The 11873-nt window shown below is 38.1% G+C and overlaps 1 protein-coding gene and 1 long non-coding RNA gene across 2 annotated transcripts in view; one reads left to right on the forward strand and one right to left on the reverse strand.

Annotated features, from left to right (window-relative positions):
- The window catches only part of LOC111441629, a 7520-nt gene extending 1833 nt beyond the window's left edge, over positions 1-5687 (reverse strand). The window contains exons 1-2 of the long non-coding RNA XR_002710198.1: positions 5374-5687; positions 4510-4613 (exon numbers count right to left, since the gene is read on the reverse strand). This is a non-coding gene — a long non-coding RNA (uncharacterized LOC111441629). The remainder of the gene's footprint in view (positions 1-4509; positions 4614-5373) is intronic.
- Positions 5688-5755: 68 nt separating this feature from the next.
- Positions 5756-11808, forward strand: LOC111441627 (ABC transporter B family member 1-like). The gene is made up of 9 exons (XM_023078685.1): positions 5756-6442; positions 6538-6592; positions 6669-6844; positions 6936-7136; positions 7230-7489; positions 7566-7882; positions 8003-8226; positions 9220-9593; positions 9678-11808. Exons 1-9 carry the CDS (start codon positions 5978-5980, stop codon positions 11677-11679), a joined length of 4074 nt encoding a protein of 1357 aa, XP_022934453.1. The 5' UTR covers positions 5756-5977; the 3' UTR covers positions 11680-11808.
- The last annotated feature ends 65 nt before the right edge of the window (positions 11809-11873 follow it).

Here is an 11873-nt window from a genome sequence, read left to right on the forward strand (position 1 = left end):
AAAAAAAAAAAAAAAAAAAAAAAAAACTTCCTTTTGTTTTCGATTGTTGGTTCATTTCACACACTTCCGTAGTCAAATTAAATATCTTTTCCTCTAAACCTTTTACGAATTGAAATAGTTGATTAGATGGGTTATATTCTTATCAAACAATACTCAAACCTTAATCTCTCGAATCATTGAATATATTAATATAGTCAAGTATTATCTATCACTTGATGTTGACTGTGATGTACAATGTTTTGAACTTGATATGATTTTGTTGGAGATATTATCAAATAATGTTTGAAGTAGTGAAGGTTGGTAAGTGGGTGGTGGATATAGCAAGCAATGGATATGCAATTTGCATACGAAATTAAGGAGCCAAACCCATCGATCTCAGAGGAAAAAAAAAAAAAACAACAAAACAGAACAAAAAATCTCCATCTTTATTCTCCTTAATGTCTCTTCAATTCACAGTTCTAATCATATTGTTAAAACATAATTAAATATGAATTCCTTTGACCCATAAGAACAAAATTCCAAGGCTAATTTAACCTTTATCCCTAGACTTTGATGATGTTCAGGTGGAATACAAAGTGTATTTTTTAAGTCTCTCTTAAAAACCCTTTTTATTGGGACTTCAAACTTAGAGCTTTAATATATGACATGTTGAATGATTCCTCGTGAGGGCCAAACCAATATCTAAAGTAGTCCTAAATTGAAAGGAAAGAAGCTCTAAAACTTACATAATCCTTCATTTTGTTTGGTCCCCTTGGATAATACCATCTGGGTTTTTTTTAATGTTAGACGAACACGACTCTCCACAATGGTATGATATGGTCCACTTTGAGCATATGCTCTCATGGCTTTGCTTTGGGATTCCCCAAAAGGCCTCACACCAATAGAGAGAGTATTTTTTGTTTATAAACCCATGATCATTCTCTAAATTAGCCGATGTGGGACTTTCATCATCCAACATTTCATATATAGTATTTCCCGGCATGGAATAACACTCCCATTATAAAAAGATTCAATTTTTAGTTGTGGGTATTGATAATTTCTTGTGGAGAAGGAATTGTTGGAGCTCTAAAATGACAAAGCTAAGGCAAACAAGAGTAGAAGTAGAAAAACATTTGTTTAACAAACAAAAAGAAACAAAAAACAAAGACATGGAAGGAGTTGTTGCATGTCGTGAAACATAACCCAGAAAACCAGAAACCCAACTGTGTTGTCTTTTACTCTTCAACCGTACTATAAAACTAGGGTTTCCTGGATTCCCTTGCTTTCACAATATCATAATCAAAGTGTATTTGTATGAGTCTATGAATACGATCACTCCCACTAAGGAACACACAATCCTCCATCAGTTTTTTGAAAAATAACCTACACAAATCCTTTTGTCATTTCTCCACTAAAAACCTCACTTTTCCATCAACTCATTATAATACCCATTTCATATCTCCACTTGGATCATCGACTTCTACATATTTTCCATTATTTTGGTGTTGTCTACCGACGGTTGGGAGAGAGTTCTACATTGGCTAATTTAGGGAATGATTATGAGTTTGAATAATACATCTCTATTGGCACGAAGTCTTTTGAGAAAGCACAAAGTGAAGCCATGAGAGTTTATGCTGAAAGGGGATGATTTCTAACCAATTGTGACTTTTGAAAAGGTTCATAACTAGTTCATAACGGTTTTAAAAAAGAACTGAAACCCATAAATAAAGGTATAGTCTTTATAAGCCTAACCTATGTTGATAATTTCGGAATTGGAATATAAATAATGATGAATTTGTTGAGGAAGGTGGGAGAATTATGCGAATTATTTAGGTTGAAACTAGGTCAATAGAATAAGAAGAATGGAGTGAGTGGTATATGCATATAAGCCTTTCCAAAGTGTAAGCTTAAAATGACATCCACTTAGGTTCATAAATAAAGACTTGAAAAGGTAGAATAAGATGCTTAATGCATGTGCCTTACACACTGTTCTTGCTTATTAATAATGCTTTTTATTAACTAAATTTTTGCAATAATTAAAAAAATATATATATCCAAAAAGAGAAGATTGTGGAAACCAACTAAGATGAGAAACTTTTGATTTTTCCCCTCTTATCAATTTGTGTGTGGAAATATTTCTCTTTATATAAAAAAAAAATTATAAAGAGATAAAAAAAAAATCTTGTTGGTAGGATTTCCACCACAAGAGCTAGCTAGCTAGCTAAGGGGTTAATAAAAGAAATTATATGGGATTTTAGGGGCTTTTTTGAAAACAAGAAAAGGACAAGCCAACAAATTATTCAATGAAAAGAAAAATAAATAAATGAGGGTTTGAAAATATATTTATAAAAAAAAAAAAAAAAAAAAAAGTTTCTGAGTGCTGACAAATTGATCATAATGAGTTGGTAATAATGTGGTTATGCTTTGGGGCATTTGCCATCTCACCCTCCTTTGTATTATATTGAAATATGACACAAAAAAGAAGAAGAACCATTTTTTAATATTAATTTCAGATTCTTTTGTTTTTGGGAAACTTGTTATCTACTAATGATGGACTAGGAAAGCCTAAAGAATACAATATCCGTTAGTGATAGGCTAGAAAAGCCTAAAAAACACAATATATGCTAGCGGTGGGGTATTAAATTTTGAAAGGAATCATAAAACCCGAAAAGAGTTTGGTCTCTGATTTCTCATTCATAATCATAAGGCTCCAGTGTAATTAAGCATGAAAGAGTGTAACCTAAGTTACTGAATTCCTGAAATCATGTCTGAAAGTCACCATAAGAAACCCTTTTTCATAAACGAATAATGAAGGTTATGTAGCATTAGTAGAGATTAAGATTGTTTAAAATGATTCCAATCTGTAATGCACATGCCATGCCACTGAGAGAGAGCCCTTAAAGCCAAGGGTACTTTGAGACTTCAAATGGAACCAAGCCACACTGTATAACTCAAAGGGAAGACACAATTTTGACCTATTTGTTCCGTGAGTGAGAGAGATAGAAGGGGCAGTTGGTACGGTACAGGGCGTTGGATGATGAAAGTCACACATCGGCTAAAAATACGTGTGTAACCATATTATTTGTTCCCCCTTGTTGTCACCTGCCTTACAAAACTACCCTACAACTACACCATTCTTCTATATTCAACAACCAAGTTGATTGAGCTGAAAATTTGTAAGGCGGGTCGAGATTTGAAATAGATAAAAGGGTTATAAACCCTAAACCCTAAACTCGAAAAGACACACATATATCTCCTTTTGACCTCTCTCACTCTAATATTTTATTTAATTGGAAAAAAACAATAACGAAGACATCCAAATCCAAACAAAATAATTGAAGAAATTGAACTTTTATTTTATTTTTAAAGAAAGAAAAAGAGATGAGGGAGACCCATCAACTGGTAGAGTCAGCAGTAAAGAAGGGAGAGTCAGCAGTAACTTTCTACCCAAATTATTTACCGCTTTCTAGATTTGAACAAAAAGAAAAGTTAGTGTTCCACGCCAACTAAGAAATTAACTCCCCCACTTTAACATTCTCTTCTAATCTTACCTTTTTGCCCAGGGAATCTCTCATCTCTGTTATTGAACAAAAAGTGAGTGGTTGGCATCATCGTGACCGTACAACTCTGATTGACCATCAATTCTGTTTTCTCTTCACAACCCAAACACAGCAAGAGAATTAAGAGGGTTGCTTGCGTTGTTTGAATTCATAAACAAAGCCAACAATTCCCTGTCATTACGCTTTACTTCTTTTTTTTATTAATGTTTTTCCAGTTTTCTGACATTTCCCTCCAATCCTTTCACTTTTCAACTTTCTTTTTCTCTTTATTTCTAAAGCCTTTTGAGTCTGTTATTCTTTCCCGTATACCCACATGCCTTGGATCTCCCCTCTCTCTCTCTCTCTCTCTGTGGGTGTGTGTGTGTGTGTGTGGTGGAAAAGCTGTTTAGTTTCATAAATTCCTCCAACTTTAGGCTTCAAAACCCCAGATTTCGGAATTTAATAACCCCTTCCCTCTTATAACTCTGTTCTAGATTCTTATCAATGTGTTATCATTTCAGATGTAGTATAATTACCCGTAGTGGATATACTTGATTGGCTACCAGTGGATATACTTTTTGGAAGAGGAATCTCACTTTCAGCTTCTTAAAGGAAAAATCACGTGTTTATAAGTAAGGAATACTATCTTCGTTGATATGAAATCTTTGTGAGCGTGGAATCGAAACATTACGTATGAGGGTGTGATACAAAGAGAAACGAAAAGTAAAGTCACAGGGAAAAACAAAAAAAAGAAAAGGGTCATTTGAGTTGTATAGCAGCCCTCCCACAAATATTTATTCTAAAATAAATGCATAGAGCTAACAACTTGAATGTGAAAATGAATAAGCAGAAGAGAAAGTGAATGAAGAATTGAAATGGTTTTTGATTTGAGTATGAGGTTGAGTTATGAATGATGAGGCCTCCTTTCCCAAGACAATACTTTAATAATGAGGCATTCAAACAAACAAGACATGGAGGATAAGAAGGGAACCTTTTATTTCTTCTTCTTCTTCTGACAAAAATAACATAGTCAATGAGCATACGGCATCAGATTTTGAAACTATGCTTCGGTTTTTCTGCAGTCAACCTTCAAACCTGCAAAAATAAATATTCAAACACCGGAAGCCTTGTGCTCTTATTGTTCTTCATTATTACTATTATTTTAATCTTTTTTTTTTACCATGTTTTATGGAGGACTTTGGATTAAATATATGACACCATAGGGATTCTAAAATCATCCAATTTCTTCATTATTCCAAGGAGACAGCAGGGGTTGGGTAATTTATGTCCTGTATTTTTTTCAACCTTTCACATTCTATTCTCCTAAACAGTTTATAGCTTTAAAATTTTTAATAACAAGATTTGGTTAGATTCCTATGTTTTAAAATATTGTGTTTCTACCCTTTCTTAAATTTTAGATTAAATTATAAGCCTGGGTTCTTATAATTTTCAAAATAAAACATTTAAATTTATCAAAACTATATCTAATAATTTGAAGAGTTCGAAAACAATAAATAAATAAGTTTCTATAGGGTCCGTCTAAAATTTCCTCCAATTTTTATAAACTCACAAATACTTAATTGATGAAATAAATGAAGAAAAAATGGTAAACATTTATGGAGTAAATTATTGTTTTAAAAAAGAAAAAGTGCAAAAAAAAAATATAGAGATTAAAATTTAAAAAAAAAAATGCTAGTGGTGGCAATATCTGCTAGTAGTGGCAAGCAGAAGTTAAACCGTTCTCCAAGCCCCCAATTTCATAGTTTAAAAAGTTGTTTCTCTTTAACCCTCATAACGTTAATCAATTTATGACCGTTGAAATCCAAATTTGCATTTTATTGAAAAGAAATTGTACCTGCCTGCTGGTCGGGTGTGGTTTGTTCATAGGGACTTTTTTCCAAGTGAATGATATGATTAGATTAGGCTGAAAACAAATGATAAATGGAGATGAGTGAGAATATATAGTAAATTACAAAACAAGAACAATTATAAGGTTTTGAGACGACAATGACTAAAGCAATGATTTTTGGTATTGGGATTAAATTAAAGGGATGGTGGGGTATTTTCCTACTTTGAATATGTTCTTCTAAAACAAATCAAAATAATAATAATAATAATAAATCCTTTTCTTTTTTCTTTCTCACTCCGGGACTCCCTCCTCTAACATGCGTCACTTTCTGTGATTTTTACGGAACAAGCAAAGTGGGAACAATTGGAAACCCAATCTGACTGTAAAAACACCCACACCCACACCCACACCACTATTTGTCTCTCTCTTTCACAACACTTCCATTCAATAAGAACAGCAACAACTAGAGCCAACACAACTGAGAGAGTAAAAAGAGGAGAAGAACAAACAACAAATCACCACCAAATGTAGCAGCAAAAGTAAAGAGAAGAAGTTATTATGAGGTAAAAAGAAAGGGGAAATTTTGTTCATAAACCCAGGAATTTCGCCAATGTCACAACATTCTGAGGAGATTAAGACGACTGAGAAGTGGAAATGGTCCGAAATGCAAGGCCTTGAGCTCCTCTCTTCTGATCCTCCTCCTCCTCCTCCTCCCAAACCATCACCCCCAACACCGAAACACACAGACCCCGAAGACCTCAGCTTCAAACAGGAGGAGGCTGAACACGGAATTGGCAGACCCATAAACGGAGAAATGGAATCTTCAACTGATTCCAAGAAGGAAAACGGTGGTGGCACCAGTGGGGAGAAACCTGAAGCCGTCACTTCCCTTGGGTTTGGGGAGCTTTTCAGATTCGCCGATGGGTTAGATTACGTTTTGATGGCAATTGGGTCGGTCGGAGCCCTTGTCCACGGTTGTTCTTTGCCTCTGTTTCTCCGTTTCTTCGCTGATCTTGTTAACTCTTTTGGGTCTTACGCCAATGATGTGGATAAAATGATGCAGGAGGTTTTGAAGGTAAAGTTGAACTGTAACTCAAAACACAATCCAAGTGTTTTATGTTGATAATAATCTAAATAAAAGCTGAGAAACTGAGACCTTTCTATTTTCAGTACGCATTTTACTTCCTCGTGGTTGGAGCTGCGATATGGGCGTCGTCCTGGGCAGGTACTCAGAATTTCCATTAGCTTCTCTGGGGTTTTCTTTCCCATTCATATGTGATTCTAAGTGAAACCGGTTGCAGAGATTTCGTGTTGGATGTGGACCGGCGAGCGGCAGTCCACAAAGATGAGGATCAAGTACCTAGAAGCCGCACTGGACCAAGACATTCAGTATTTTGATACAGAGGTGCGAACATCTGACGTCGTTTTCGCCATCAACACGGATGCAGTGATGGTCCAAGACGCCATTAGCGAGAAGGTAAAGAAACCAGCCCTGTTTTCAGTAATCTCTCTGTTTGAAACCCCCACCTTTTACCCGCCTAATTGATGTAAATGAATGGACTTTGCAGCTGGGCAACTTCATCCACTATATGGCAACATTTGTGTCCGGATTCGTTGTGGGTTTCACTGCTGTGTGGCAATTGGCGTTGGTAACTCTTGCGGTGGTTCCTTTGATTGCCGTAATCGGCGGCATCTACACCACCACAATAGCCAAGCTCTCTGCCAAGTCCCAGGAAGCTCTTTCAGAGGCTGGAAATATCGTCGAACAGGTAAGGGGCATACTTTGCAGCACTTGGTGGTTCTCTAAAGATTTTTGCATCTTCACTCATCTGGGTACCGTCAACTCTTGACGTAACATACAGACAATAGTTCAAATCCGAGTTGTTTTGGGGTTCGTGGGCGAATCAAGAGCGTTGCAGAGATACTCCTCCGCGTTGAAGATTTCTCAAAAGATAGGTTACAAGACTGGATTCTCCAAGGGTATGGGATTGGGCGCCACTTATTTTGTTGTTTTCTGCTGTTACGCTCTTCTGCTCTGGTACGGAGGTTATCTCGTCAGACACCACGCCACCAATGGCGGTCTGGCCATAGCCACTATGTTTGCCGTGATGATTGGCGGACTGTAAGTATCCACCACCATCTCGGGTTTCATCTTGAAACCTCCAATTTTTGGCTGACGGATCGCTTTGCTTTGACAGGGCATTGGGACAATCTGCTCCGAGCATGAGTTCGTTCGCAAAGGCTAGAGTTGCAGCTGCCAAAATCTATCGTATAATCGATCACAAGCCCACTCTAAACAGCAACAACGAATCTGGTTTGGAATTAGAGTCAGTTTCAGGACTGGTTGAGCTGAAGAATGTGGATTTCTCATACCCATCAAGGCCAGATGTAAGAATCCTGAACAACTTCTCTCTAACTGTCCCTGCCGGAAAAACGATAGCTCTGGTCGGTAGCAGCGGCTCGGGCAAGAGCACCGTCATCTCCCTAATTGAAAGATTCTATGACCCCATTTCAGGTAAATGTCACGATCTGTTTGCACTTTTAAAATGATTAAACGCATTGGTTTTGGTTTTGCAGTCATTCTTGAAATTTACGTTTCCGGACTTGAAAAGTTCCTTCTGGACTGAATGTGCAGGAGAAGTTTTACTAGATGGGCGTGACATAAAAACTTTGAAGCTGAGATGGCTAAGGCAGCAGATAGGACTGGTGAGCCAAGAACCTGCACTTTTTGCCACCACCATCAAGGAGAATATTCTCTTGGGCAGACCTGATGCAGACCAAGTTGAGGTGGAGGAAGCTGCTCGAGTGGCCAATGCTCATTCATTCATTATCAAACTTCCTGAAGGCTATGACACCCAGGTTAGATATCATCTCAAAACTGTGTGTTAAAACATGACACTCTTAATCACCTTCCATTGGCTTACAATGACAAATGTTACTGATAATGGAGCAAAAGAAACTTGATTCTATTTTTCTGAAGGGTAAAGGTCTATATATATATATATATATAGTGATCTAACTAAGATATATGTGTGATAATTTACATATAATCTTTCTTACACCTATTTTGAATAGCAAAATGGAACATTTTATTGCTTTTAACAAGGTTAAACCGACTCTTTTTTGGTGCAAGTGAGGAGAAATGTTTTGGTCCTACAAACCATGGAAACAGGATAACATGCTTGGTCAACAATGCATGTGCAGAAATAAATAGGTTTTTAACTTGTCTGCTCTGACAAACGAGAACCAAATAAACTAAAGGGAGGGACATATCAAGCATATGGGTATGCAGATGGAATAGAAAATAGTCGATGCTGACATCTATGTAAAATTATCTATACGTTATTGATCTTCAACCTTCCAAGGAAAAAGGTGCTATTGACATTAGCATGCTATACAAGAAATAATGATGACATGAAGATGATGGGTTTCAAAGATATTGAAAGAGTAGGAATCAGAGGGGTTAATGATTTCTTGAGCCACAAAACTTGTGTGGATTATTATAATAAAACTTTGATAAAAAACAGAAATGTTCTTATCTAATTTGTAACTTCGAGCTAACACAGAGAACTTTTAGATTATTTGTTACCTGCAACTTGCACAAGCTCTTGACACGAATCTACGTATCTATGCTTTACATTTACCGTATTATCAAAGATACTAAAAAATCACTATTTGGTCACCTGTTGATAGAATGACTAGAGAATTATTCTGCATCATGTGGCGGAAAAAGACGCTTCCAAACAACTTTACTCGTATAAGATACTGAATTTATAATCTAGTTTTGATAGAAGAATGAATCATTATGAATCAGAATCCTGAGGTTTGAAGTAGAAAGTTTATGGTTGGTAGGTAGGGGAAAGAGGACTGCAGCTTTCTGGAGGGCAGAAGCAGAGGATTGCAATAGCAAGGGCAATGCTGAAAAACCCTGCGATCCTACTCTTAGACGAGGCTACTAGTGCATTGGATTCTGAGTCAGAAAAGCTTGTACAGGAGGCTCTTGATCGTTTTATGATCGGGCGGACGACTCTTCTTATTGCCCATCGGCTCTCTACCATTCGTAAGGCTGACCTTGTGGCTGTAATCCAACAGGGAAGTGTTTCTGAAATTGGAACACATGACGAGCTCATTGCCAAAGGAGAGAATGGTGTATACGCCAAGCTTATCCGGATGCAGGAGATGGCACATGAAACTGCTCTCAATAATGCCAGAAAGAGTAGTGCAAGGTAGCTATAGAAATATATTCGATTTCTCCTTTTTGAATCTGCTCTCAATAACTTGTCTAACTAGCATGGACTATGATTTTTTAGGGCTTCAAGTGCCAGGAACTCAGTGAGTTCCCCAATCATTGCACGGAATTCTTCCTATGGACGATCGCCTTATTCACGTCGGTTATCTGACTTTTCCACATCTGATTTTAGTCTTTCTCTGGATTCTTCACTTCCCAATTACAGGCTTGAAAAACTTGCCTTTAAGGAGCAAGCCAGTTCCTTCTGGCGTCTTGTGAAAATGAATTCACCCGAATGGCTTTATGCATTACTTGGTTCTGTTGGTTCTGTTGTCTGTGGGTTTCTAAGCGCCTTCTTTGCATATGTTCTAAGTGCTGTTCTCAGTGTCTACTACAACCCAGACCATGCTTTCATGAGCAGAGAAATTATTAAGTACTGCTACTTATTAATCGGACTTTCGTCAGCTGCTCTTCTCTTCAATACAATACAGCATTTCTTCTGGGATATTGTCGGAGAGAACCTCACCAAACGTGTAAGAGAAAAGATGCTGACAGCAGTACTGAAAAATGAAATGGCATGGTTTGATCAGGAAGAAAATGAAAGTGCAAAAATTGCTGCTAGGCTGGCCCTTGACGCTAACAACGTTAGATCAGCTATTGGAGACAGGATTTCTGTGATTGTACAGAACACGTCACTCATGCTAGTTGCATGCACAGCTGGGTTCGTTTTGCAGTGGCGCCTATCTCTTGTCCTTGTAGCCGTCTTCCCCGTGGTCGTTGCGGCCACTGTTCTACAGAAAATGTTCATGACTGGTTTTTCAGGAGACCTTGAGGCTAACCATGCCAAGGCCACACAACTAGCAGGGGAAGCCATAGCCAATGTAAGGACAGTTGCTGCATTCAATTCAGAGGAAAAGATTGTCAGACTTTTCTCAACCAACCTCGAGATCCCACTACGCCGCTGCTTTTGGAAGGGACAGATTGCTGGCAGCGGCTTTGGCGTTGCTCAGTTCTCTCTTTACGCTTCCTATGCTCTTGGTCTTTGGTATGCCTCATGGCTTGTAAAGCATGGGCTCTCTGATTTTTCGAAGGCAATCCGTGTTTTCATGGTCCTTATGGTTTCCGCAAATGGCGCAGCTGAAACACTCACTCTAGCTCCTGACTTTATTAAGGGCGGTCGAGCCATGCGATCCGTCTTTGCACTTCTTGACCGCAAAACTGAAATTGAACCTGATGATCCAGATGCCACTCCAGTCCCAGATAAACTTCGTGGAGAAGTTGAATTTAAACATGTTGACTTTTCCTACCCAACTCGCCCTGATATCCCCGTCTTCAGAGATCTTAGTTTGCGTGCCCGAGCAGGTAAGACTCTTGCTCTTGTTGGCCCGAGCGGGTGTGGCAAGAGCTCTGTTATTGCATTAGTCCAAAGATTCTATGAGCCAACTTCAGGACGAGTTATGATTGATGGAAAGGATATTCGTAAGTTCAACCTCAAGTCTCTGAGAAAGCACATTGCCATGGTCCCTCAGGAACCATGCTTATTTGCTGCTTCCATATCTGATAATATAGCTTATGGCCACGAATCAGCCTCTGAAGCTGAGATCATTGAAGCCGCTACTTTGGCAAATGCCCACAAGTTCATATCTGCATTGCCAGAAGGATATAAAACTTTTGTTGGGGAGAGGGGAGTTCAACTATCGGGTGGACAAAAACAAAGAATTGCAATTGCTCGTGCTCTGGTCAGGAAGGCAGAGCTTATGCTACTAGATGAGGCAACAAGTGCACTTGATGCTGAGTCTGAGCGGTCCGTCCAGGAGGCGCTCGACCGAGCTTGTTCAGGAAAAACAACAATTGTAGTTGCTCATCGACTATCAACTATCAGGAATGCCCATGTCATTGCAGTAATTGATGATGGTAAAGTTTCAGAGCAGGGATCACACTCACATTTGTTGAAAAATTATCCTGATGGGTGTTACGCCCGGATGGTACAGTTACAAAGATTCACACACAGCCAAGTCATTGGCATGACTTCAGGTTCAACTTCCTCAGCAAAAACTAGAGAGGATGAGGACAGAGAGAGCTAGGAAATGGAACCATAGCAATTGACAAGAAAGAAAAAGGAAAAACAAAATCCCTTATACCCTTACTATTCTTTTGGGATTTGTCTGCCATTTTCTATCCAGTAAGTATATCAAGTGTATTATCTTCTTAAATCTTTCTCCCCCTTCTTATATAGGCCTTCTACTCACAAAAAAAAAAAAAAAAAAAAAAAAAAAAA

Source organism: Cucurbita moschata, unplaced genomic scaffold, assembly GCF_002738365.1.
Source record: "Cucurbita moschata cultivar Rifu unplaced genomic scaffold, Cmos_1.0 Cmo_Scf00004, whole genome shotgun sequence".
NCBI classification, from domain to species: Eukaryota; Viridiplantae; Streptophyta; class Magnoliopsida; order Cucurbitales; family Cucurbitaceae; genus Cucurbita; species Cucurbita moschata.

What these genes read in the sequence shown, in the direction of transcription:
- LOC111441627 (XM_023078685.1), top strand. Translation starts at nt 5,978, where the DNA reads ATGTCACAACATTCTGAGGAGATTAAGACGACTGAGAAGTGGAAATGG. An exon ending in TGATGCAGGAGGTTTTGAAG is followed by an intron (nt 6,443 to 6,537) that starts GTAAAGTTGAAC and finishes TTCTATTTTCAG; the next exon opens with TACGCATTTTACTTCCTCGT. An exon ending in GCCGTGATGATTGGCGGACT is followed by an intron (nt 7,490 to 7,565) that starts GTAAGTATCCAC and finishes TTGCTTTGACAG; the next exon opens with GGCATTGGGACAATCTGCTC.